This window comes from Aspergillus karnatakaensis (assembly GCF_047715665.1).
Source record: "Aspergillus karnatakaensis strain CBS 102800 unplaced genomic scaffold BJY04scaffold_25, whole genome shotgun sequence".
NCBI classification, from domain to species: domain Eukaryota; kingdom Fungi; phylum Ascomycota; class Eurotiomycetes; order Eurotiales; family Aspergillaceae; genus Aspergillus; species Aspergillus karnatakaensis.
Genome location: NW_027395737.1, coordinates 433,716 through 457,909, shown reverse-complemented (window position 1 = coordinate 457,909; position 24,194 = coordinate 433,716). Strand labels below are relative to the sequence as shown.

Here is a 24,194-nt window from a genome sequence, read left to right as displayed (position 1 = left end):
TTTTTTTTTTTTTTCTTTTTTCCCACGCTTTGTACTACGGATTCTCGGGACTGGTACTGATGATCTAATACAGAACACGTCTATCTTATTTGCGAACCGCCAGGGGAGCCTTATTATTTGGCGCGAATCATGGAGTTTCTCCCAAATAAAAATACGCCATCTGGCCCGATTGAGGCGTTACGGGTGAATTGGTATTATAGACCACGTGACATTCAGCGCCACGCCGCCGATTCGAGGCTGGTGTTTGCTTCGATGCATTCCGATACATGCCCGCTTACTTCATTACGTGGAAAATGTCAGATTAAACATGCGTCAGAAATCACGAACGTCGAGGAGTATCGAAAGACACGGGATTGTTTTTGGTACGATAAGATGTTTGACCGGTACATTCACCGCTACTACGAAGTCATCCCTACGAGCAAGGTCATCAATGTCCCCGGAAATGTCAAAAAGGTTCTTGACGAACGTTGGCGATATGTGCTTGTGGAAGTGGGGAAGCGAAAAGAGCTGACTAGTGCGGTCAAGACCTGTAAGCGTTGTGGTCTGTACGCTGCTAAGTATGACTGATACCGGATTTGTTACCATAATTACTTGCTGACTCGTATCTAGTACCGACTCTGTGGACTGCGCGGTTTGCCGCCATACCTATCACATGTACTGTGTCCGGCCTGCCCTGACGAAAAAACCAGCTCGTGGTTTTGCGTGGGCGTGTGCGGCATGTAGCCGAGCTCAGGAGCGAAAGCTCGAGGCCCGTCATACTCCAATGCTGGGCGAAACAGCTTCAGATGCGCCGGAAGCGGACGAAGAGATGATCGAAGAGGAGGAGGAGGATGCTAACGGGGCTCCTAATGGTACCACCGGCAGCACTCCCGCACCAATCGAAGAGGCCGTCCGACCGGCGACGGATGAGCAAATAGCGCAAGCGAAATTGTGGCCTTATCGATATTTGGGCATTCATTGTCGGGTGGAAGATGTTCTGGATTACGATGATCGAATCTATCCCCGAGCTAGCTCGCGATTAGGCCCCCGACACCAAGCAGTTGTGAACACATGGCCAGGGCGTCCTGTTAAGTATGTGAAACCCGTTGATATCAAAAAGAAGTACATGAAGAGTTCTGGAGGTCGCAGGGACAACAGACTCTCAAAAGAGACCTTGGCTGCTATTGAAGCTGCGAAGAAGGACAAGGCCAATCGACCGAGCTGGGTTCTGGATGAACCCGCTGGGTTTGTCAACAGAGGTGAAGATGAGCCAGTTCCAGTGGCTGGGAAGCAAGTTCGTACTGCGGAACCGCTCTTCAAAATGCCCACCGCGGAGCAAATGCCGACGAGAGGAGAAGACGACGCACCTGGAGCAGGCCTCGGCCCTGCGGATCGAGAAAAGTTCATCGACGACTACATGGAGCGAGCAAAGCAATTGGCTCCTGATATTGGAGTCGAAAAGTTTTCGACCAACTTCCTCGACAAGGCGCTGGAACTTTTATACGCGCAAAGTTTCAACGCGGACGCGGCGCTGGCAAAGCTCAAGCAAGTCGACAAATATAAAGACCTCAAGGAACCCCGTCTGCGCCCCGAAGAAGTCAAAGCATTCGAGCAAGGCGTCGGTAAATTCGGTTCCGAGTTGCGCAACGTTTCGAGACATGTCGGCACCGTCCCACATAAAAACATCGTGCGATTCTACTACATGTGGAAGAAGACGCCGCGCGGCAAACAAATATGGGGTAATTATGGCGGCCGGAAGGGCAAGAAAGAAGCCAAGCGAAGCAGCTCCGCTAAGCTCGTGGATGATGTCGCGGACGACCATGACGACTCCGCGTTTGATAATGATAAAGCCGTCGAGAAGAAGCGAGGCTTCCAGTGCAAGTTCTGCTCAACCAGGTCATCACGGCAATGGCGCCGCGCCCCTGCAGTGCCTCCAGGTACTACAGTACCGGCTGAGCCAGGCGCAAGGGGGCGTGATAAGGGACCGCAGCTCACGGTTGCCCTTTGCTTACGCTGTGCTCTACTTTGGAGAAAATACGGTATTCAGTGGGAGAGCGTCGACGAAGTCGCGAAAAAGATTGGTCAAAGCGGGAACAAGTCGTGGCGCCGCCGCGTGGACGAGGAACTGCTGACCCAGCTCCTTGTTTCAACCGAAACGGGCGAAGCCAGTATGACCAGCACGACTGCTGCCACCGCAGCATCTCTTGGCGTTCCCGTGGGGGCCAGTTCGCAGGCACAGCAAGACCCGAAAAAGAAGAACCGAACTGACAAAGAAAGCACGGCAACATCTACTGCAACGTCGGTGGAGCCTGTTGCGAAGAAGAAAACGACTGTCGAGAAGCCGGTCGAGCCGGTCCCCATTGAACCGGATCCCCCCGTGGCCAAAACGCTCCCTTGCGCCGTATGTGCCAAGGTAGAGCCCACGGGCGATCAGTACCTATTCTGTAGAGATTGTCGCCTGACGGTTCATCGAAACTGCTACGGTGTAAGCCCGGAACAGAACTGCGTCAAGTGGCTATGCGATACCTGCTCGAACGACCGGAATCCGGTCATCTCCACCACTTATGAGTGTGTGTTGTGCCCAGTGACCTTTACTGAGCATGAGTTGATGGAAGCGCCGAAGACGACGCATAAGAAGAAGACGGATAGAGACCGTGAGAAGGAAAAACTTGAGCGTGGGTTGGTTGCCGATGCCATCAAGCTCTACCGTGAGCGACAGGAAGCCGTGGGCAAGCCAACCGGTCCCCGAGAACCTCTTAAACGAACTGCTGGTAACAACTGGATTCATGTTAGCTGCGCAGTTTGGACGCCAGAAATTAAATTCGGCACTGCGCAGGAACTGGAGCCTGCTGAGGGATTTGGGCTTATACCTGCCGACCGATACCGCGATACGTGTAAGATCTGCAAGTCTAACAAAGGCGCGTGTGTGCCTTGCCACTACACCGGTTGCAACGCCCGTTTTCACGTTGGATGCGCATTTCAAGCTAGGTATAAGACCGGTTTCGATCTCTCACCAATCAAGAATTCCCGCAGAGACAGTGCGACTAGCATCCGCCTTGGTGAGGATGCTGGAGCGGCGACCGCAGCAATCTGGTGTCCTCATCATTCGGTTTCATCGACCTTCCATGAGATTGGACAGCCTGCAGATAACGGACTCAATGCGATCCAGCTGTATGCTCGTAACTACAAGCAAGCAGATCTCAGCGTGACTGGAACTGTTCGACGGGCCGCATATATCCAACCAGCGATTACCACGCAACAGAGCACGAACTCTTCTCACAATCGCCGGGCCTCAAACGTCAATGGAACCACTACTCTACCTGTGATGACGCGAGAGAAGCCGGCCGCTCTTGAAGACAACGCAGACGAGATGCAGATCGACTCCGAACCTCGCCCTTCGCAACCGGTCAGCAACGCAGACGTGACTAGGAAATGCGTCACTTGCTCGACAGATTCCAGCCCCAGGTGGTGGCCTCTAGACAATCGTCGGGCAGTCGCCCTTCACAGGACGCCTTCGCTCAACGGAGCGAGTCCACCGTACCACCACCGACCTCCATCTGTTTCTGCGATCAAGAGTGATCACGGATCTACGGATAAGGCACCATCAGAGGTCTCGTATGAGTGCCACAAATGTCATCTCAAGAAACCAAAGGTTCAGCCGTCTCCGGAACCACGACCGTCACCTTATTCAGCGCAACGGCCAATGCTCCCGACACCTCGACTCTCAGATTACCCATACGGCGGCTCTTCTACCACTCATGGCCACCCAACGCCTCCAGGAGGTCTTCCTCGGCCTCTTGGTCGGCCACCTAGTGATAGTCCTGAACGTTTTCCACATGATCGCCCCGGTGAATTTGGAGATAACAAGATGCGCAACGGCCTACCAAGCGCGACTTACCGTAATGCTCCAGTCCCCCCACCAGCGCCTTTCCGCCATCTCAACGGTTACCAACCTCCTGCGCCTCCTGCGCCTCATCCTCCGGCCGGGGCGCACCCGGCTGCTCACCCACTGTTCGCACAACCCTATCGACCGGTGGCCCTCTCCTCTTCGCCGCGCCCTCCTGCGGCTTCTGGACCTCGGCCATATGCGCCGTCAGCATCCCCGCCAGATGTTCCGGCCACGATGGTGCGACACTCTCCACAGCATTCGCTCAATGCCCTGAATGGTGGCGCACCACCTCGAATGTACTCGGTTGAACGTGTCTTGGGCGCGTCGGCGCGATCACCGCCAGTTGCACCAGCACACATGGATCCCCGCGGTCGAACCCCGCCATCAAAGATCGACGAGACTACTACTATCGGCGGGCCTATGACGATGAACAGTGGGCGACCACCAACAAACGGGACAAGTGGCGGGTCAGGAGCCAGCGCCAGCCCATCATTAAAAAACCTTCTATCGTGATTGACGTGTATGATATCCTTCTACCTGGTGGAATTCTTTCGTTTTTGATTTTCTCTTCTGTTTATTATATCTTTTCCCTCCATTTTCTGGCATGGGAAAAAGCGGGATCTTGGGATATTTTTCAACATGATGTTAAGTAGAGTTACCACCCTCGGGGCTGATGATTTATATCCTTGTTTTTTTGGGCCCTTTTTGCTTTTTTATTTGACCTTCCTGGCCGGCTTTGGCTTCGACATTGCATGCATATGATATTGGAGTTTTCTGTGCTATAGTACACTAAACGATTGTTTATTGGTGATGGTCGATCAAGGGAGAGATACTTCTTGAAGGAGACGAAGTACATACAAAGACAAAGTTCAGTTCAGATCTACTCGGCAGCTATTTACTTTTTCTAGTACTCGTACTCGGAAATCCCGAGCGCAGTCCAGTCCAGTCCCTTAACCTTATTAATGCCATGTCGATTCTCGAAAGCAATGCCACGCGTAGCCAGACAGGGCTGGCGAATAACCTCACTCACCTGCGAGAACATGAGGGAAAGGGATCGCCAAGAGAATCCTGGCGAAGTTCTCAAACAGCTAGTTTGAGCGAGTCCCTGGCTGCGTTGGGAGGGGTCTGTGCTTTGCTTATTTGAGCTGCGAGCTGAGAATGGAGGTTGTAGGGGATTTCCCGACATTAATGCGCGCACATTAGAGTAAACTGAGAATAGGACATAGTTATGGCCATAATACTGCTATTGCTAACTACTGCCAACTGAACTTCTAAGTGTATACTTGGATATTAAGCTTGAAGAAGTAAAAGTACCCATGGGGAAAGCCCTGCTGATCATGTCTCCTTTCGTAAGTGTGCTTGCATGCCGGCTTGTATAGGAACGGAAATGGTGACGAATGAGGCCGAGTGGCGAGTCGAGGGAGCAGAAGGAGGAGAACAATCGACAATCTCGCCACTGCACAGTCCACTTGCAGAATAAAGATATTCTTATCACAATAACATCATCAGGGTTTCCCCAGAGTGTTTGAATATCTATCTACCTCCTTGTGGGCACTGGGCAGACGACAGAAAAAGTACCTCATGTGCAAGATCTTACATCATTTGCGTCAATCAGGCAGAGACAACAGTGCACAGTGCACACATTAGACTCGGGCGCGGAAGAAGAGGCTTCCAGAACCCGCCTAGAATGATTTTAATTTGAGGTGCAAATTCAATCCATAAATTAAGGGATTCTCTTGAGACTTGAGGATTCTCGGAGCAGATACTGGACAGAGTATAGTAAGAGGTCTTATTATCGTGGGACAGTGGCCCTGCACTACGTGTACGTGGCCGTTCTCGCAACCTTCTAGAAAAACTGAAGAAGCTGAAGAAGCCGCTTAATGCCAGGCTAGAAGATCACCTTATTTGTGATTTCATCTAAAAAAGATTATACTGCTTGCATTTTGCATGTAACTGTAAATCCATTTGATCCTGGATCTGAACCGCCTCCTATTATTATCTTAGCATCATCTTCTTCCACCATCCTCATCCACCATCCACTCACTGTCCGTCCACCTTCTCTCCCGTGTCTGGCTGTCTTTTCTCTCTCTCTCTCCTTCTCTTCTCTTCTCTTCTTCCATCCCTCTCACCCTTGACTACTCTTCTTTTTCCAACTCACCCTCCTCTCCTCACTGCTCACTCCTCACTCCTACCATCCATTACCCTCTCCACCTCGATCTGCTACATCTTATCCGTCCCGCGAGACTAACACTCCGACGCTCGATCCCGTGCTACTCAAGTGTCAACCGCTTTCCCCCCGATCGATCTTCATCTCTCCACCTCCCAGTCTCGCGCCCTCAGTCTTGTGGCTTTTTTCTCCGTCTGGCCTTGTCGCTGGCCCACCATGACGCCCTAGAACCCTCCGTTGTCGTTGGACATCGTATAGCTATTCCTTTCGTGCCGACAGTCCTGGTTGTCGTGCTTGGCTTGCGACTCGACCGTCTTGCCTGCCAGTTTGACCGGGCGCATTTCGCCCCGTGGGAGTCTCTCTCAGAGCAGTAACCTCACCATCACAGCAATTGCCCCTTCCTCCTTACCACTCCTTCGCCGTTTACTATCTCCTTGATTTGTCTGTCTCCGATTCGACTCTCGAATCCTAAAACTCAAAACGTGAGTGAGACCTTGTACCCAGCCATCCGTCCCTCGCGCCCGCGTCTGGGCGGTACAAAGAACTGCAACTTTGTCTCAGACAGGCAAATTTCCCCCGGAAAGGTCACTTTTGTTTCTTGGGTGGACGACTGCAGCGAACAAACTCATTGTCGAACCTGCGCCTGCTCCAACTGCAGCCCTTTGCCGATGTTCTTCCTTCCTTCCTGCAGCTCGCCCACTGTCCCTACCTCTCTGCTTGCGCCTCCTGCACCCACTCACTAGCAGTGAACCCTAGGAATAGTCACTGACGCAATTCAAACCTCCTGAACAGATCTGATTATCATTTCGCTCTCTTCGCCTGTCCTTCCCTTTTCCCATCTCTTTTCGCCTTGAATTTCATCGCCGCCGTTCGTTTTTGTCTCGGATTTTCTTATTACGACATCGCACGATACACCTGAGATCCGACCTATGAGGGTGGGCCTGGACCGGGTCAAGTGCTTTTTTCCTTCTCCCCCATATATATATCGCCATCTAGGGGTGTGCATCGGATAGAGGGCCCTAAACCATGGGTGTCCAGGATACGGTCGACATGATGGATCACGTCGACTGTTCTGCGATCTATATCGATCCCCGCGTTCAGTCTGAGCGATGGGTACATCAAGGCGCGCCGTCCGGATCGCTGACTCTCCCCGACGAGCCTGAGTCGCTGCGGTCGGATATTGAAGTTTGTCTGGATGTCTGCAGACGAAGTATGCTACCCGTTTATCCCTCCAGAGCATTGCTGATTTGGTTGTGTTACAGTGTACCTGTGTCAAGCCGGAGCGTCTCTTGTAACAAAACTTGCAGAACTGAGCGAAAATGCTGGCAACAGCTGTACACCAATATTTGCGTTTTTCGATATCGACCTTCACGCCGAAGATGCGCCGTATTTAGCCCGTCGTAGCACCAGCCGTGCATCTTCGCAAGGACCGCCATCACCTGCGCCGTTACGTCGCGGATTCACATTCTCCACACAATCCGAAGGCTCATCGGACCTGAGACTGCTCTCTGGCCTGTCCACCGATATTCATGTGCAGGATGCCCCAAATCTTGTCATTCCCGTCGCTATCTTACGCCCTCCATACCGAGAACCCACATCCGGCGCCGACCAGCCACAACCGACTTATACTCCCCAGCCGCTCCATATATCAAGATGTCTCGATGCGGGTGCTGTTGATGTTATACCTGGTCCTTTGGACAAGGTTCGGATTCAGAGCCTAGTGGTTCATGCTTTTCGCACTCGAAAAACCGCCTTGAAGGAGCAGTCGCGCTTTCTGTCGAGGAGGAAGTTACGGAAGCACTCGTGGGTCGGTGTGCATGATGAACAGCCGTATTCGTATTTAAGAGAAGCAATGTGAGTTTCCACATGACCTACCACCGATAGCGCTAACTTTGCAGGGTGTCAAAACTCATGAAAGGAATTTGCAATCCCGAGGATGTTGTGGAAGAATTACACGACGGGTAAGGCATCCACGCATACATTCAGGCGTTTGCTGATAGTCGATAGCGAATTTCACGTCGACGAAGATCGCGAAGAATATGTTAGACAACGCTTGGGGCAGTGGGATTTTACGGCCCACGAATTCTCCGACGACGAGCTCGTTTTTGCGGCCTATGAGATTCTCCAACATGCATTTTCGATACCAGAGTTAGAACAGTGGCGGCTAACGCCAGGTAAGTGAGCCTCAATCACGAGTTGAATCCACTAACACGGCACAGGTGAACTTCGTATCTTTTTACTGGCTTGCCGCGCGTCGTATAACTCGTTTGTTCTCTACCACAATTTCCGGCATGCGATCGATGTTCTGCAGTCCGTCTTTTGCTTCCTCCTTCATATTGGCGCCTTGCCCAACTACCGGTCGATTGGTCTCCAGACAGAGACAAACGGCCCGCTTGCGGCTTTGCTTAAGCCGTTTGATTCTCTTACATTGCTGATATCGGCTATTGGTCACGATGTCGGGCACCCAGGTGTCAACAACTTCTTCCTCGTCAAGCTGAACGCGCCGCTAGCTCAGCTGTATAATGATAATTCCGTTCTAGAGGCTTTCCACTGCGCCGCTTTCTCGCAGATCCTCCGCCGCTACTGGCCTGCAGCTTTCAAAGACAAGCAACTACGGAAACTGCTGATCAGTTCGATCCTGGCTACCGACATGGGTGTTCATCAGAAATTCATGGAACGACTGGGGTCTCTGCAGGAGAAGTACGTTGAGAACAACAGGACAGTGGACGGTTGGAAGCCTCAAGATATCGAGATGTACAAGACGCTTATCTGTGGCTTGCTGATTAAGTGTGCTGATATCAGTAACGTGGCACGGCCGTGGGAAGTCGCTGAGCAGTGGACGAAAATTCTGCAAGAAGAATTTGCAAACCAGGGCGAGATGGAGAAGGAGGTTGGAATGGAGACTGCTCTTTTTGGTGGTCCACCCGAGCTTGGCAATGTGTATAAGCTTGCGACAGGTCAGATGGGCTTTATGTCTATATTTGCACTACCATTATTCGAAGGGGTGTCAGATATCCTTCCAGGAGTGCGGTTCACGGTCGAGCATATTCGAAAGAACCACACCCGGTGGCACTATCTTGCCGATCTGGAAAAGGGGAAGCCCTTTCTGATGGTAGAAGCCGGTAAAGATGGCCTCGTCTCGCCACGCTCTCGCAGTCCAGCTACAAGCGTTCGTGATTCACAAGCAACGCCAAAAGCACCGACGTCAGGAGTAGAGGACCCCATCGATGAGGAACGCACAACATCGACTCAGACATTCCCGGCCGCTGAGCCGTCACAACAGCGGAAATCGGAGCCTGAAGATTACTTTGGTCGCTCCGCGCGTACCTCAGTAGGCAGTGCGTACAATGAAAACCAAATCAGTCCGGTTGTCTCGCCAGACACGCCTGGTCCGTCAATGGACATTACCGGGGACTCGTACCCTGTTGATGAGCCCTCTCGGAAATCGTCGTGTGCCGTTCCAGACGCCAGCCCCGTGTCTGTTTCTGAGCCCATGCCTAGCACCACTGGCTTGCCTCTCGTACCGACGAATGACTTGCAACATAGTACTTCCGTCAAGTATGACGAGTCAGCAGAAGGTGACAGACCGAATGGGTCAAGAAATGGTACATATAACCGTAATCACGCCAATACTGCCTCTTCAGCATGTACATCTGCACCCACGAACTCGCAGCGCAATAGCTGCACTCGGACCCACAGTAATGCCATGACCCCAATCTCTCCTTCAACCAACGCCACGAGTGTCATCTCTGCAGATAGTGACGAACCAATCTACACCCGTGACAACATCCCAAGAAGTGATTACGCTGATTGGAACCATCGCAGCCCGCGCACTGGATCCCCTAAGCACGGCGGCGACCGGGGCTCACAGAACACGCTTCACTCCGGCGACAGCCACTTCCACGATGGTTCAGATAAGAGCCACGGCATGAGAAACGGAACCGGCAGCTCCACACAATCCTTCAATACAGGAAGCAGCACGGGAAACAGTCCCCATTGGGACGAACTTGCCGCGCAAGAACAGCCTCAGCGTAAACTCCCCAAGCGCAGGAGCCGTCTGCGATTAGCGTTTTGGAAACGCAAGAATTATTCCTCGAATCATCATGAGGTTTCCGGCGAGTCTCGATAATATCAGGTGAGGACATGGCTGTTCTGAAGAAACAATGTCTCGCCCCCAAGGCTACTTTACCTCGCGCTCCGATCTGAACGACTGTCCACATCAAATACTCTGACGTGACTTCACGATCAATTTGCGTATACGATGGACTGTATGATTTCACGAACTCGTTGATAGACAAAATCAAGCCACGCTGTGTGCTTGAACCCTGCGGCTACGGATTCTTTGGTTGGTTAGGTTATACGATTTCTGCAAAAGCGTGCTCGACTCGACTGACAGCAACCACTTTACTTTGACTTCATTTGGAGATTTAGCTATACACACAGAGTTACATTGTATTCGCATCATATGCTATGCTATACTTCTGCTATGCTTTGCTCCCTTTGGTTTACAATTGCAACGAGACCGGCGCAGTACAGATGACTGACCTGAACCTGATATTCAGGGACGTGGGAGGCCGCCTATTTTCATTTACTTCAATTCTTTGCATCACCTTTTCGTTTCTGGTCTTACTTGGAGGCTGGGTTCTGGGTTAGGGGACTTTGACTTTTCTATTCATCAATTCAATCAATCTAGAAGGGGCGTGTCTGGTTGGCGTTCATGGTTGAGTTGAGTGCTGAGTTGTTTCGAGATTCTGAAATCTAAAGTACATTTATTGATATTCTTACTTTTATCTTTATATCTTTATATCCATCTCTACTTATTTTACACATGCTGCGCTGGAAGATCTACACATTTGATTTCTGGCTTGCTGGCCGTATTTACGCATACCTTACCCTGCTCAGCCTGTTTCACTTATATTGAGAGGTGCATATATCTCAACTATACTATACAGTTCCATGCCATAGCATGATATATATAGGACGGGTCGATTTGAACGTTCACAGTGAAATGAAACAAGAACTCTCTTCTCTCCTCCCATGACCTCCAACCTATTTTACATATATCTATCTATATAAGTAATACCACCCCAAGAACCGGACTACCCCAGATCCATCTATAGCTTGCTGATCTATTTACAATCCTCACATTCCTTCTCGGTCTTTGGCTCAGCAACAGTAGAGACAGTAGCCGCAGCTCCAGCTCCAGTCGTAGCACCTGAGCCCTCCTTCCCCTCCTGCTGCTGCTTCTTCATCTTCAATGCCCGATCCGTATGCCCCAGGTCCCTACCGGGATCAATAACATTCCTGACAAGCGACTTCAGGGCTTTTACTTCTACATTCCATGTAAGCGTCCGTCCATATAGGTAAAAATTCCACACCACGCCGCACTACAAGCGGCACTAGATTCTAGATTCTGGAAGAAGAAGGCAAGGGGGAGTGAATTAAGTACGTACCAGGAAACCCGCCATCGCGCTTCCTATCCCACAGGATTGTGCCCTCTCGGGACCATTCTGGTTCTGGACCTGGTTCTGATCCTCCTTGGGTAGTAGAGGTAGAAGATAATAAAGACGGAAAGAGAGTAACAGTAAACACCCCTCCTGTTCTCGGCACGAGGGCGATCTCGCCGATGTCTGTGGAGAAGGTGGAGAGAAGTTCTTGGGCGAACTGGCCTCTTATCAGCCCCATTCCATATATCTTTTCGTGATGGGGTTGGGTTGGATGGGTGTGGGAAAGGAAGGGCAACGAGAGATGGTGGCGAGGGGGGGCATACGTATGCGGCTCTAAGCATCCATTTGCACTGCGTGCAGTATTGGATTGTGATTCTTGGTGGAGAGGTTTTCTGGGTTGCTGTTGCTGTTGATGTTGAAGGTGCTGGTGGTTGTGGTTGAGGTTGTTCGCTGGGTGGGTTTGGATCTGCCATGTTTCTTCTTTCCTGTTGACTCCAGGTTCTGTTCTGTGTAGATCGGGGGCTATGGTGAACCAGTCTTATTGCTTTGAATGTCAGTCTGATTTACTTTGCTCCTGGTTTGGACTACATAAAGTGATAGATAATAGAAGTGGTGGAGGTTAGTTATCGGATGATGTCAGCTAGTTAGCCCGTTGAGGCTCTGAGACAGAGAAATATATCTTTGCGAGTTGGAAGCAATGGATATACATCGAAACTCAGTTGGTGGACACTTTACATGTTTTTTCTCCAGTGATTCTTAGGCTATACAATGAGCACATGTTTAAGTTTGTTTCTTGGTCCGAGAGCTGAGTATGCCTTTCATTGGCCTTGCCATGCGTACCGGGCAAGAGGCGATGCTATATGAATCAGGAGTAAGATGGATCCCAGGCTCTTACATGACATAGCTTACGGTTATATATCTGTACTCTACTTGTTTCATGAGGCTCTTCGTCATACATAACCTGACCTTGTTTCTGACTGTTCTTACAGTCAGAATAATTGCCCGAAGCTGGATTATTTCACTCTGAGAGGCACTCAGAAGTCAGCCTCTTGATTACAGAGAAAGTAATAGCGTCTGAATATCCATGGTATGTGAACAGCTATAATCAAGGCCCACGAATCTAATTTACAAAAGCGGGCTGCGACGACAAAATCAAGACCAAGACGCTGCAAACACCACACACATTCCATCAACAGCAGCAACAACACACTATCTTATCTGTTTGGCGTGCTATACGTTTCGTTTTTGAGAGTCCGTAGAACCCATCCACACCGTCCGACGACATAGGAAATAGGAAATAGAGAAAAGAGATAGAGAAGAAAAAGGAAGAAATGGCGAGAAATGGGGTAATTGTGAGAAAGAGAAAAAGAATTTTGACCAGAAGTGGAAAGGGAAATAAGAGGAAAGAGATCAAGGCTATCTTGCGAGACAATAATCATCGACAATAATCCAACTGGGTAGGAGGCAGTATGTTGGTAGGAGGTAAGGCGGCGTAATCCCACTATCAGCATGTCCGAAGGGCGCGCAAGTCCAGCGCGCGCGATTCGGATGGTATAATTCAATGCGGCTGCCGTGGTTTCGTGTGATACAAGTAGTTAGGCGACGTGCGCTCGAGAGGTCAAGGGGTCCGAAGGCACGAAATTAGAGAATAGAAGGGTAGTCGTAGCGGTAGAATTCAACGCGCTGGATGAGTTTGAGTCCAGCGTTGTGTCATGAGGCCATTACATAATGGTACAGCAACCTCCTTGTTGTTGAGGAGCGTACGGGTCTTCACGCTTGTCAACCTATGGGTTGTTAGTGAGGTTTGAGTAGAATGTTGGAGGTCAGTCGCATACCTGTCCCCATACTGACGGCACCATAAAGTCACGGGTGTTGTTGCAGTAGTTGATCAACCTAACGATGCGATGAGCGAGTGCGACAGCAATATTAACAAATGAGACTTACGACATAGCGGCCTCTGACACCTTGACCCGGGGGCGGTCGAGATCCTCCTTCAGGCGGGCATTGAGCTCTGTCAACCGACGGTACTTGAGGTCGGCCACACTCTGTTTCTTGTTCTTAACGTCTCCTCCAGATCGAAGCTCGTAGGCAGGCATTTTGTGATTGTAGTGCTGGTGGTTGTGGGAGTCGGTTTGAAACTCGGAAGCGACCGCACAGGAAGGGGATGAAGGGCGATTGTGGTGGTGAGGCCGTTCAGTGACTGCCAATTGGTTTTCGCGGATCCGAAGGAGGGAGCAGGGGGTTGACGAACGGAGGTCGGATGCGAGGCTGGGGAAAGGAGGAGAGAGAGTGTGTGGAGGATTGGAGGGTTCGGCTGGAGTGGGAGGGAGCGAATGGAGGTCGAGTTGGAATTGCTCAGCGGCCAAAGGGAAGGGAAGGAATAAAGAAAGCGACTAGAAACGGAAAAGAAGAATAGAAGGCGATCGGATGGACGACGAAGGACAGGAAGAGAGCGACAAGAGCGAACAAAAGCTGGCCCCGAGAACCTGGATCACAATTCAGGGTGACTGCGCGATTATGAGGTACCGTAGATTACAGAGGGGCACTATCAATTCTCGTAATCTATCGTAATTACCTGGTCCCGCCCCAGCAGTTAGCCCATCGCCGGCTTAACCTTAACCTCCCCCCTGATTCTTCCTTTTCTCCCATTGATGCTCCCGAGGTTACGGCTGATGCTCGACGATCAACTCTTCTCTCTTGCTATTGAAAATCATTCTGCCACTATACAATGATAGCCTTCTCCCGAGTCCCCGGAGAACTATTGATTATCTCCAGCTTTGTTGCAATTCTAATGCTCCTGAAGGCTGAAGGCCAAGAGCTATTGTTCAGGTGGGGAGCCCGTCCCGGACCTGAAAGGTGAAGGTCCAAGTTAGTACCGTATTTTCCGTACCCGGGCGTTTCACATCTCTCACGTGATATTCAACGGTCGACTCAATTCTGTCTGAATTACTCCATCTGTCATAAGCCTGACGTTGGAACTCTTATCGATGATCGTGGCCGTGATCTGTATGACTGATGTTCTTTTTTTGTTTTCTCGAGGGAGCGGTATCTGATAGAACTCGACGTCAACGATGTGTACTCCGTACTACGGATCCAGACCAGTGACTCCGTACAGCTTCATGCACGGATGAACTGGTGTCTCCGCAGCAAAGCACAGATGAGCTGCTCGTAATCCCTCGCTGGAATCCAATCATCCGACGTCTCAGAGCACTCCTTATCTGGACTCGATGCGTCGAAACGTAGCCTCCGTATGGGCTCTTGTCTGTGCTTGCCTTGTTCTTTATCTCACGTGACTGCAATCGCTTAACCCAAAATGGGAAAGGAAGCAACTTTGCGTGGGTTGGGTTTTTTTCTGGCTCTCGCACAACCACCGACGCCTCCCCTCCCACCTGTTCTCGCCGACCGTCGCGTGGCAGCATCATTAAAAAGGGACCCCCGGCTGTCGACTCTGCTGCCCGCCAGTCGTTGCGCTTTTCGACTCGATCTGCGCCTATCCCTTGTCGAGTTTCGACTGAAACGCCGTGTGCCATATCGAATTTGACATCGCTTATCCCGATTAATCGCCCACCATGCCGCCTCCACCTCATATCAAGCCCGAAAATGTCCTGAAGGTGGGTTTCACTGCAACCTGGGTGATGGAATAATGGCTGGAGGAAATATCGCTTGTTAGATCTGTTCTAACTCGTTTGTTGTTGTAGCGGGCTCAGGAACTTATCGCCGTGGGCCAGGCTCCGGCCGCCCTCAACGTCCTTCACGAACATGCCACCTCCAAGCGGACGCGTAGCAGCCCGATCGCTTCGCTCGAACCTGTTATGCTTCTCTTTGTTGAGCTGTGTGTCGATCTCCGCAAGGGCAAGGCCGCCAAGGATGGCCTGTACCAGTACAAGAACATTGCCCAGAACACCAACGTTGGAACCATCGAGGTAGGTCGAGCCGGAAGTAAACAGATGTGAAGGAGTATTCTAATAGATCACTGCAGATCGTCCTCAAGAAGTTTATTGAACTCGCCGAACAGAAGGTGACTGAGGCTCAGGCCAAAGCCGACGAGATTCAGTCATCCCTCGAGTCTGCTGCCCCCTCCTCCAACGTTGACGATTTGGAAGCAATCGAAACTCCTGAGACTATTCTGCTTGCTACCGTCTCTGGTGAACAGTCCCGCGACCGTACCGACCGCGCTGTCGTCACCCCATGGCTCAAGTTTTTGTGGGAAACCTACCGAACTGTTCTCGAAATCTTGAAGAACAATGCCCGCCTCGAGGTTATGTACCAGACCACCGCTCTGCAGGCTTTCCAATTCTGCTTGAAGTACACCCGCAAGACCGAGTTCCGCAGGCTCTGTGAGCTGCTCCGAAACCATGTGCAGAACGCTGCCAAGTACTCTGCACAGATGCATGCCATTAACCTCAGCGACCCGGATACCCTGCAGCGCCATCTCGACACCCGTTTCCAGCAGCTGAACGTTGCTGTCGAGCTGGAACTCTGGCAGGAGGCCTTCCGCAGTATCGAGGATATTCACACTCTCCTCAGCCTTAGCAAGCGGCCTGCGAAGAACGTTATGATGGCCAACTACTACGAGAAGCTGGCCCGTATTTTCCTTGTCAGCGAGAACTACCTTTTCCACGCCGCTGCCTGGAGCCGTTACTACAACCTTCTCCGCCAGTCCTCTGTCGCCCTCGCTGCCAACCAGGGCACCAAGAAGGAACACCCTTCAGTTACTGAGGGTGACATGACCAAGGCCGCTTCCTTCGTCCTTCTCTCTGCCCTCTCTATTCCCGTTATCAGCACTTCTCGCTCCCGGGGAGCTCTGATTGACGTGGATGAGGTTCGCAAGAATAAGAACACTCGCCTGACAAATCTGCTTGGTATGGCTCAGGGTCCCACCCGTGCTGTTCTTTTCCGTGATGCCCTCAACAAGGGCCTTCTTAAGCGTGCTCGTCCTGAAATCCGTGACCTCTATAACATTCTTGAAGTCGACTTCCACCCTCTGTCTATCTGCAAGAAGGTTACTCCGATCCTCAAGCAGATTGGTGCTGATCCCGAGATGGAGAAGTACGTTCTGCCTCTCCAGCAGGTCATCCTTACCCGTCTCTTCCAGCAGCTGTCCCAGGTTTACGAATCTGTTGAACTCAAGTTCGTCTACGAGCTCGCTCAGTTCCCCGATCCTTTCCAGATCACTCCCTCCATGATCGAGAAGTTCATCATGAACGGCTGCAAAAAGGGTGATCTTGCCATCCGTGTGGACCACATCTCTGGAGTCCTCACATTTGACACCGATGTGTTCTCCTCTGCTAAGGCCCTGCACTCCGGAAGTGCTGCCGGTTCTGCAGAGAGCGATCTCGGCACTGTCCAGCGCCTGCAGAACACCCCAGCTGAAATTGCCCGTTTGCAGCTTACCCGCCTGGCTAAGACTCTTCACGTCACTTGCATGTATGTTGATGATTCTTACAGCAAGTCTCGTCTCCAGGCCAAGCAGACTGCCCTTGCTCGTGCCGAGGCTGGTGCTGCCAAGGAGCACGAAGAGACTCTTGAGCGCCGTGTCGTTATTGAGAAGAAGAAGGAAGCTGCTACAGATGCTCTTCAGCGCAAGCAGCGCGAGGAGGAGAACCGCAAGCGTATCCGCACACAACAGCTTCAGGAGGCTGAGAAGCAGCGCCTCGCCGAGGAACAGCGCGAGCGTGAGCTCAAACGCATCAAGGACGAGCAGGACCGCATTCGCCAGCAGGAACTCAAGAAGCAGCTTGAGGAGCTCAAGACTGGTGTCAAGGGCATTGACATCAGCGAAATCGACCTCGAGGATCTTGATGCCAACCGTCTCCGTGCTATGAAGCTCGCTCAGCTCGAGAAGGAGAAGAACGAACTCAATGACCGCGTTCGCACTACCGGCAAGCGCATCGACCACTTGGAGCGTGCTTTCCGTCGCGAGGAGCTGAAGCACGTTGCTGAGGACTACGAGACTCAGAAGAAGCACGATATGGAGCTTTACGAGAAGCAGAAGGCTGAAACCCTTGCCGAAGCCGAAGCTAAGCACAAGGAAGCTGTTGCTCTTAAGCACCGCCTCAGCCGCCTGGTACCTCAATTCAGCAGCTTCCGCAAGGAAGTCTCGGAGAAGCGCCATGAAGAGTTCGAACGTCGCCGCAAGGCCGCCGAGCGCGAGTTCGAGGCCAAGAAGAAGCAGCGTGTCAAGGAAGTTCAGGAGCGCAGGCGTCGCGAGAGGATCGAGCGTGAGAACGCCGAGCGTGCCCAGAAGGAGGAAGAAGAGCGTGCTGCCCGTGAGGAGGAGGAGAGAGTTGCCCGCGAAGAGGAGCGCCGCCGCGTCCTCGCCGAAGAGAAGGCTAAGCGTGAAGAGGAGAGAGCGTTCGTCCCTCCTGTTCCTTTACCCGTGTTTTCCTCGCTAACTATTCTTAGTAAAATGGACGAAATGGCTGCCAAGCAGAGACAGCGCGAGGAAGAGGCGGAGGCTCGCCGTCTCGCCAAGAAGACCGGTGCTTTCGAGCCTTCTCGCGCAGAGCCTTCTCGTGCAGAGCCCACCCGTGCAGAGCCCGAACGTACCGCGCCTCGTCTCAATCTTGCTCCTCGCACTGGTGGTGCTCCTAGCTGGCGTGAGCGTCAAGCTGCCAAGGAAGCTGCTGGCGGTGCTCCTGCTGCTGCTCCCGAGGCTCCTAAGGAGGAACCCGAGCCCCCTCGCCGCTCTGGTTACGTGCCTCCTCACGCCCGCAATGGCTCTGATGCCGCCCCTCCCGCCAATCGTTACGTTCCTCCCAGCCAACGCTCCTCGCAGCCGCCCTCGCGCGATCTACCCACCCGCGAACCTTCTGCGCGCACACAAACGCCCCAGTCTTCGTCCGAAAAGCCGGAGGAACCTAAAGCTGCCGGCAGTGGTGGCAAGTGGGTGCCCAGATGGAAGCAGCAGCAGAACCAGTAAGATAATGATACTCACGAATCTTTCAACGAGCTGTCCTTCAAAAGTTTTTTGTATCTGAAAAACACTTGGGCGTGTGAAATCTATTCTTTACATTACTAAACTTCCTACGACTATTTACCTTATTACTCTCCCTCTCTCCACCCGCTACTCTCTCACCTTCCTGCTTGCATTGTTCCTTCTATTCTCCCTCCTTTTCTCTTTTGATGCGCGCTATTTATGGGCCAGGAAGACTGTACAGAGTTAGCTAGAGTCTCTCTTCGGGCAATGATGGTTTCCATTGAAATGCATTATGTCTCTCTCATAAATGAATCCTTATTCCTTTTACTTTCATTGCATGTCTGGGTTACGTATAAAAGCTAGACGAACTAATGGTATTTGAGATGGCTCTTATGTCCCTAACTTTAGAGTCTATTGGAGGATGCACTGACTCCTGTACATGCCCATCCTGCCCTACCCGTAGTCCTTAGTTCGATTCGTTTGAGATCCTATACACAACCCGCAATGCGTCTACCAGAATATCATACGATTATAGTTGAAAAGTCATCCTTAGATAACTAAACAAGATACTCTTTTCAGAGCCCCATCAAATGTCAAACAAAATTACAAGCAAGAAGCGCTCCAAACACCCAAATGCAAGCCCAGATCCCCACGGACCCAGCCCACGGCCTAAGACACATGCTCCGGACTAACAGGGAAATTCTCCCCATTCTCTCTAATATGCTCCAAGTTCTTATCCCTACTACACGGCTTCCGCATATCAAACGCATCCTCGCCCCCCTCGGACATCCCCGTCGGATCATCACTGTAGTAGTTCACAACCCGCCGGAAGACTGAGTACCTGCTTGCAAAGAAATTATTAGCAAGCACGATACCACAAACCCCTCACGAAAGGTAAAGAAGAGGGAAGACAAGAAGACAAAAGTGACGCACCCCATCCCCTTATACATATCCACCGCAACCTTATTCCCCGCGCGGACATACAAGTCCACAAACCAGGCGTTGTTGATATCCGATCCTTGCTCGAGACGCTCTGTGAGGCGGCGCGCATGCCCGAGTCTTCGCCAGGCGGGAGCGACAGTTAGGACTGTGATGTGGCCGTGCCAGGGGGTGTAGTGTTCTGAGTGTCGGAGGGAGGGGTGTTGTTCTTCGAGCTTGCCCATGACTATTTTTGAGAGTGGGGTATTAGCATTGCTTGTACATTTCGCTCGAAGCTCTGAGGGCCGAAGAGTGAGGGTAAATGGCACGTACTATATCCGGCAATTCCCTCCTTGCGATCCTGCACACTGCTAAAGAGTGACGGCCACCGCATGAGGTAGTTTAGGTAGAAGCCCAGATCGTAGTTCTCTGTTAGCGGGTCGAGGTTCGTGAGGTTTAGGTTGAAGAGGTCCGTCGGGGACATGCGGCGGATGGAGGTCATGGTGTCGGCGGTATACAGCAGCGTATCCAATGGTTGCTGTGCAGATGTTGATCGTGGTATGCAAAAGCGGGGAGAAGCAGAAATGAGGGACCTCCTTGGGCGATTTGGGGTTTCGGCGGTCACGGGCGGAAATTCAGGCCGCTGATCAACTCAACTTCTTGGGCGTGAACCTTCTCCTGAGTATAACACCTTGAGGCGTTGCTGGCTGCTGTTTGACTGCAGCGTGGCTCTCGCTCGACTCTCGATTGCTTCCCAAGCGAATTCGTTTGCGTGTTTCAGTTGATACTGGCATTGTTACTCCGACTCTGTTTCGATTGTCCTCCGCCGTAACCCCTGTTGATAGCCAATTTCGATTCACGACGCGATCGAAACGTTCTTCTACACCATATACAACTCGAAGGACCATACGCCGCAGACCAGTATCCAAAGAAACGTTAGAAGTAACGCATCGAAACTATATTTCTGCTTGTGTTGACGGAGGCGACTCCCACCCGCAAGATGCCGTCCAGCCCACCTTCACCCTTACGGTTCTCCAACCGCCACAGTCGAAGGCGGTCATCGAATATAGACATAGATCCCATGTCGCCAGTGATCTACACACCGAATGGATTCATGCACGGCTCGCCCGGGTCCCCCTTAAGCCTTCGCTTATCCGCCCCGCCATCCCCTGTCGAGCCACGGCAACATTACGCGCAGAGCATGAACGGTTCAGCAAGAATGTCGGTAGACTTTGGAACACCTGAAGAGGCAGGTAATGGACTAGGAAACCTCGCAGATGAATTGGCAGATGCGTGGGAGGATGAGGATGGTGGCTATGGATATGCTTCTGGGCAGGAGGCCGCCCCGCTGGACTCAACACCGTTGGACCGTATGCGGACGAGGACGCCGTCGCCGGGATATTCATCTGGGCGGGATTCATTGCAGCCACCGAGGCCAAAACAGAGAAATGGTACGAACCGACACCGGAGGCATGAGTCGCAGTATGATGGCTCGGATTATGGGAATGATTCGGACTTTGAGGAGGTCCCTGATATGTCGCCGGGGTTGGAGAATCAGATCGCGGAGATTGAAAGTCTCGCTCGACGGGGGCTTGAGAATAATGGCAGCGAGAATGACCATGTCATTGAGCGTGCGGTTACGGCACTTCAGGATCTGGGAGTGCAGAGTGGTATTGAGAATAGTGCTATGAGGTTTGCTTTCATTTCCTTGTTTCGAAAACCAACAATATACTGACCACCGCAGACTCATAACCGCCCACTCCTCAATAACATCATATTTAACGCACCAAACGCGCACCCTTCAGAACCTCACTCATCCCCTCCTCTTCGCCCCATTCCCTCTTCTCTCCGACGAAGCTATCGACGCGCTCATTCCATTGATCGACGACGATCTGCTCCCAAGCCTCCCATACCCCTTTTCAGATCACCAACAACAAACACATCATTCTCCCCGCTCAGATACACCCTCACAACAAAACCCATCATCAAACCCCCTCACATCCCTCCAAACCCTCATCTCCCAAACCTCAGACATAACCCTCTCTCTTCGCGGCCTCAGCGACACCCTCTATGAATCCCGCCAGCTCACATCGACGGCCTCCCGCCGCCTCCGTTCTGCCCGAGAACTCGTCGCAGACCTCCGCAGGGAAGAGGAAGGTCGCGAGGAAGGAACCCGATGGATTGAGCGCGGCGACTGGGATCGAAAGCTGAGGGAGCGCGAGGCAGGGAGGGAGTGCGGCGATGTGGTTAGTGGGTTTGAGGCGTTTTGCGGAGAGTGGAGGGAAAAGCTGTTTGGGGCTGCGGCGGCTGGGGAGGCTGTTGCTGCCTGAGCTGCCCCCTTCTTCTCTCCAGACTGACTTTTGTGCTTTGCCGGGCCTGCTTTCGGTATTAACATGCTTGTGAGTAGGAGGAATGTGCTCCAGGATTTCTTTGGCGTCTTTACATACATTTTCATACACCTGACTACATGAACTGAACAACATCCCCAGTGGCATCGATTTTATCTTATCTCATCCATTTAAGACCGGTTATGGCTCTCTTTTGTTTGTTTTGTGCTGATTGCACATGGTGTTCATCTAACTATCCTCTGTCTTCCTTCTCTGTTTCTCTATTTCTTTCTTTACTTCCAGTATATAGATTTCTCCATCTCGGTCATTTTCAGAGGCTATTTGCTCATTCTTTCCACCCCTCCTTCCTGAAGTACATATATATCCATCCTTCATTTATGGCATATCAATTTCTAGATCCGTTTCGGCCTTCTTCCTTGGGTTTTGCTCTTTCGATACTCCATAGGTTTCGGTGCACTTCTTTCTTACCTTTGGTCTTATTCTCACATCTAAGTTCGCCGGCCGAGCTAGACAAAATTTTCGTTTTTTTGAGAGAAAACTATACAGTGATATGTCTCCAATCCCTATCAAAAATGTTACTATCCGTATGCGTAATAGCATATAACCTTATTTTTGCAGAACTAGGCATAATATAATATATGTGCTATAGTATTATGTCGTATGCAAATGCTTGTATATACAAGATAAGATATTAGAAACCCCAAATCGCTCCACAAATGCACTTTTAATCGTCAATCGAGACAGGCCGTTAGAGCACACAAGTCCCTCACAAGAGAATATAATGTTCGATTGATGGAAGATGACTCAAGCTCGAACAAAAAGCTTCAATCCCGTCCGAGACAACCTGACACCAAGGAAAATCGCAACCGAAACCGTGATGCAGCACCCTGTGAAGAGCTGCACGCCGAGATACTCATTTGAGCTATTCAAAATCGCACCGCCGATGGGCGTGCCGATTAGCAGTCCGATGGATGTAATCGCGAAGACCATGCCCATGCGGGTTCCGAGTTCGCGCATGTCTTTTGTCAAGGAGGCCATGACGACGGGGGGCAACGAGACAAATCCGCCGGAGAAGACACCGTAGAGAACTGAGAGCACGATGATTCCAGGGACGGTGTGCACTCCAATCCAGACGAAGGAGAGAATGGCTGTGATTGCGGAGGCGGGGATAAGCATGTTCAGCGGACCCGTGTGGTCGGCGATGAAATTAGGTGCGATACGACCAAACGTTGAGCCCGCATTAAGCATGGCAAGCAGGTAGAAGCCAAGATTGTCGTCGACGATACCAGTTTCAATGGCGTAGGACTGGACATAGAAGAGGAAGTTGTAGAAACCCAGGAACCCCATGAACATGCCAATAGAGAAGAGCACGAAGATGGGTTCTTTGAAGGCTCCCAGCTGGATGAGCTTGCGCTTCTCCCTGGGAACGAACCGCATCCGCATGAGACAGAAGGAGATGCAGCAGGTGCCGAAGGCGAGGAAGCCGACTGCGCGCGTGGCCCAGTGGAAGCCAACTTGTTTTTGTAGCTGGTTAAACATGATGGGGTAGATGACACCGCCGATGCTGCTCCCTGTGGCGGCGAGTCCGTTTGCGAGACCTCGCTTCGCTCTGAAGTACTGCGGGAGGATTGCGATTGCGGGGACAAAGAGGCAGCCGCAGGCTAGGCCGACGCAGATTCCTTGGGCGAGGATCAAGTGCCAAAATTTTGAGGAGAGGCTGGTCATCATCATTCCGAGCGGCAGCATGATGCCTCCGAAGGCGAGAAGGGCGCGGAAGTATCCGGCGTCGAATAGCGGACCTGTGATGACGCCAATGAGCATGAGGAGGAATGACTGTAAGGAGCCAACCCATGCTATGGTCGAAGAGTTCATATCGGCGAGCATAGTTTGCTCATAATAAGTCTGATAGACACCCCATGTGTTTACCACACCCCTGTGAGTCGTTAGATGGGAGGCCTTAAAAGGACAGCCACTATAATCAGACATACCATGAGTTGAAAAACAGGAAAAACGAACCCAAGACTTGCAGCCAAGGTGTAAGGCCAGTATCAAACGTTGGCTCTGGCTCATGCTGGGCTGGCTGCGCTGGTAGGGGAGTAGTCTTTTCGACATCCTGGCCACCTCCTGGGGCGCTTACGGCCGTTTCTCGTGTGTCAACATCTGTGCCCATTTCCACTCAAGTCCCGCAATATCCGGCAATGCAAACGGCGCAGCAGGCGTAGTATAGACAGAGGATGCGCTCGGAGGGAACCACCCGGTAGCACATAAATCGGCTGGGTAGGACACACTTGACAGAACAAAAGAGCCAAGCGGACTAACCCTGGGGGCGACGAAATTTATAGATGAAGAAATCTCGTTAAATTTTCGAAGCGATCCATGTAATTTGGGTCGCGCGGGGCCCACTAGTAGGCTAAGCTTGCGAAAAGGAGGGCCGACAGCCGGGGGAGATCCACTCCATAGGGCCTGATTTGCCTCTATCGCAGAGAACCAGGGACGCCTTCGTTCTCGGTAGTGGTTTCGGGCCATC

The 24,194-nt window shown here is 51.6% G+C and overlaps 8 protein-coding genes across 8 annotated transcripts; 4 read left to right on the top strand and 4 right to left on the bottom strand.

Annotated features, from left to right (window-relative positions):
* Positions 1 to 129: 129 nt before the first annotated feature.
* BJY04DRAFT_218516 (DNA-binding E3 ubiquitin-protein ligase SNT2) lies at positions 130 to 4,381 on the top strand (the record flags this gene model as incomplete). Its single annotated transcript, XM_073716325.1, has 2 exons — positions 130 to 557; positions 610 to 4,381. 2 exons carry the CDS (start codon positions 130 to 132, stop codon positions 4,379 to 4,381), a joined length of 4,200 nt encoding a protein of 1,399 aa, XP_073571163.1.
* Positions 4,382 to 6,425: 2,044 nt separating this feature from the next.
* On the top strand, positions 6,426 to 10,335 carry pdeB (3',5'-cyclic-nucleotide phosphodiesterase PDE2). The gene is made up of 5 exons (XM_073720785.1): positions 6,426 to 7,245; positions 7,298 to 7,889; positions 7,934 to 7,996; positions 8,043 to 8,209; positions 8,255 to 10,335. The coding sequence occupies exons 1-5, from the start codon at positions 7,062 to 7,064 to the stop codon at positions 10,162 to 10,164; spliced, it is 2,916 nt and encodes a 971-aa protein (XP_073571162.1). The 5' UTR covers positions 6,426 to 7,061; the 3' UTR covers positions 10,165 to 10,335.
* Positions 10,336 to 11,032: 697 nt separating this feature from the next.
* On the bottom strand, positions 11,033 to 12,077 carry BJY04DRAFT_63845 (SelT/SelW/SelH family protein). Its single transcript, XM_073720784.1, has 3 exons — positions 11,806 to 12,077; positions 11,489 to 11,699; positions 11,033 to 11,367 (listed from the first exon to the last, which is right to left on the bottom strand). The coding sequence occupies exons 1-3, from the start codon at positions 11,953 to 11,955 to the stop codon at positions 11,165 to 11,167; spliced, it is 564 nt and encodes a 187-aa protein (XP_073571161.1). The 5' UTR covers positions 11,956 to 12,077; the 3' UTR covers positions 11,033 to 11,164.
* A 473-nt stretch (positions 12,078 to 12,550) lies between these two features.
* Positions 12,551 to 13,959, bottom strand: BJY04DRAFT_189667 (guanine nucleotide-binding protein subunit gamma). Its single transcript, XM_073711407.1, has 3 exons — positions 13,427 to 13,959; positions 13,318 to 13,375; positions 12,551 to 13,266 (listed from the first exon to the last, which is right to left on the bottom strand). The coding sequence occupies exons 1-3, from the start codon at positions 13,576 to 13,578 to the stop codon at positions 13,204 to 13,206; spliced, it is 273 nt and encodes a 90-aa protein (XP_073571160.1). The 5' UTR covers positions 13,579 to 13,959; the 3' UTR covers positions 12,551 to 13,203.
* A 674-nt stretch (positions 13,960 to 14,633) lies between these two features.
* Positions 14,634 to 18,605, top strand: tif32 (putative eukaryotic translation initiation factor 3 subunit EifCa). Its single transcript, XM_073720783.1, has 4 exons — positions 14,634 to 15,093; positions 15,181 to 15,405; positions 15,462 to 17,836; positions 17,888 to 18,605. Exons 1-4 carry the CDS (start codon positions 15,052 to 15,054, stop codon positions 18,402 to 18,404), a joined length of 3,159 nt encoding a protein of 1,052 aa, XP_073571159.1. The 5' UTR covers positions 14,634 to 15,051; the 3' UTR covers positions 18,405 to 18,605.
* A 301-nt stretch (positions 18,606 to 18,906) lies between these two features.
* Positions 18,907 to 19,938, bottom strand: BJY04DRAFT_189663 (peptide alpha-N-acetyltransferase complex B subunit NAT3). The gene is made up of 3 exons (XM_073711406.1): positions 19,653 to 19,938; positions 19,335 to 19,566; positions 18,907 to 19,242 (listed from the first exon to the last, which is right to left on the bottom strand). The coding sequence occupies exons 1-3, from the start codon at positions 19,819 to 19,821 to the stop codon at positions 19,071 to 19,073; spliced, it is 573 nt and encodes a 190-aa protein (XP_073571158.1). The 5' UTR covers positions 19,822 to 19,938; the 3' UTR covers positions 18,907 to 19,070.
* Positions 19,939 to 20,143: 205 nt separating this feature from the next.
* Positions 20,144 to 21,749, top strand: BJY04DRAFT_63809 (uncharacterized protein). The gene is made up of 2 exons (XM_073720781.1): positions 20,144 to 21,011; positions 21,064 to 21,749. Exons 1-2 carry the CDS (start codon positions 20,320 to 20,322, stop codon positions 21,647 to 21,649), a joined length of 1,278 nt encoding a protein of 425 aa, XP_073571157.1. The 5' UTR covers positions 20,144 to 20,319; the 3' UTR covers positions 21,650 to 21,749.
* Positions 21,750 to 22,307: 558 nt separating this feature from the next.
* Positions 22,308 to 24,062, bottom strand: BJY04DRAFT_63781 (MCT family MFS transporter). The gene is made up of 2 exons (XM_073720780.1): positions 23,656 to 24,062; positions 22,308 to 23,600 (listed from the first exon to the last, which is right to left on the bottom strand). The coding sequence occupies exons 1-2, from the start codon at positions 23,835 to 23,837 to the stop codon at positions 22,472 to 22,474; spliced, it is 1,311 nt and encodes a 436-aa protein (XP_073571156.1). The 5' UTR covers positions 23,838 to 24,062; the 3' UTR covers positions 22,308 to 22,471.
* Positions 24,063 to 24,194: the final 132 nt, after the last annotated feature.

What these genes read in the sequence shown, in the direction of transcription:
- pdeB (XM_073720785.1), top strand. Translation starts at nt 7,062, where the DNA reads ATGGGTGTCCAGGATACGGTCGACATGATGGATCACGTCGACTGTTCT. An exon ending in TCTGGATGTCTGCAGACGAA is followed by an intron (nt 7,246 to 7,297) that starts GTATGCTACCCG and finishes GTTGTGTTACAG; the next exon opens with TGTACCTGTGTCAAGCCGGA. An exon ending in GTGGAAGAATTACACGACGG is followed by an intron (nt 7,997 to 8,042) that starts GTAAGGCATCCA and finishes GATAGTCGATAG; the next exon opens with CGAATTTCACGTCGACGAAG.
- BJY04DRAFT_63845 (XM_073720784.1), bottom strand. Translation starts at nt 11,955, where the DNA reads ATGGCAGATCCAAACCCACCCAGCGAACAACCTCAACCACAACCACCA. An exon ending in GGATGCTTAGAGCCGCATAC is followed by an intron (nt 11,700 to 11,805) that starts GTATGCCCCCCC and finishes ATAAGAGGCCAG; the next exon opens with TTCGCCCAAGAACTTCTCTC. An exon ending in GCGCGATGGCGGGTTTCCTG is followed by an intron (nt 11,368 to 11,488) that starts GTACGTACTTAA and finishes CATGGAATGTAG; the next exon opens with AAGTAAAAGCCCTGAAGTCG.
- BJY04DRAFT_189667 (XM_073711407.1), bottom strand. Translation starts at nt 13,578, where the DNA reads ATGCCTGCCTACGAGCTTCGATCTGGAGGAGACGTTAAGAACAAGAAA. An exon ending in GTGTCAGAGGCCGCTATGTC is followed by an intron (nt 13,376 to 13,426) that starts GTAAGTCTCATT and finishes TCGCATCGTTAG; the next exon opens with GTTGATCAACTACTGCAACA. An exon ending in TGCCGTCAGTATGGGGACAG is followed by an intron (nt 13,267 to 13,317) that starts GTATGCGACTGA and finishes AACAACCCATAG; the next exon opens with GTTGACAAGCGTGAAGACCC.
- tif32 (XM_073720783.1), top strand. Translation starts at nt 15,052, where the DNA reads ATGCCGCCTCCACCTCATATCAAGCCCGAAAATGTCCTGAAG. An exon ending in AGCCCGAAAATGTCCTGAAG is followed by an intron (nt 15,094 to 15,180) that starts GTGGGTTTCACT and finishes TTGTTGTTGTAG; the next exon opens with CGGGCTCAGGAACTTATCGC. An exon ending in CCAACGTTGGAACCATCGAG is followed by an intron (nt 15,406 to 15,461) that starts GTAGGTCGAGCC and finishes AGATCACTGCAG; the next exon opens with ATCGTCCTCAAGAAGTTTAT.
- BJY04DRAFT_189663 (XM_073711406.1), bottom strand. Translation starts at nt 19,821, where the DNA reads ATGACCTCCATCCGCCGCATGTCCCCGACGGACCTCTTCAACCTAAAC. An exon ending in GGAGGGAATTGCCGGATATA is followed by an intron (nt 19,567 to 19,652) that starts GTACGTGCCATT and finishes TCTCAAAAATAG; the next exon opens with TCATGGGCAAGCTCGAAGAA. An exon ending in GATATGTATAAGGGGATGGG is followed by an intron (nt 19,243 to 19,334) that starts GTGCGTCACTTT and finishes CTTTGCAAGCAG; the next exon opens with GTACTCAGTCTTCCGGCGGG.
- BJY04DRAFT_63809 (XM_073720781.1), top strand. Translation starts at nt 20,320, where the DNA reads ATGCCGTCCAGCCCACCTTCACCCTTACGGTTCTCCAACCGCCACAGT. An exon ending in ATTGAGAATAGTGCTATGAG is followed by an intron (nt 21,012 to 21,063) that starts GTTTGCTTTCAT and finishes TGACCACCGCAG; the next exon opens with ACTCATAACCGCCCACTCCT.
- BJY04DRAFT_63781 (XM_073720780.1), bottom strand. Translation starts at nt 23,837, where the DNA reads ATGGGCACAGATGTTGACACACGAGAAACGGCCGTAAGCGCCCCAGGA. An exon ending in TTCCTGTTTTTCAACTCATG is followed by an intron (nt 23,601 to 23,655) that starts GTATGTCTGATT and finishes AACGACTCACAG; the next exon opens with GGGTGTGGTAAACACATGGG.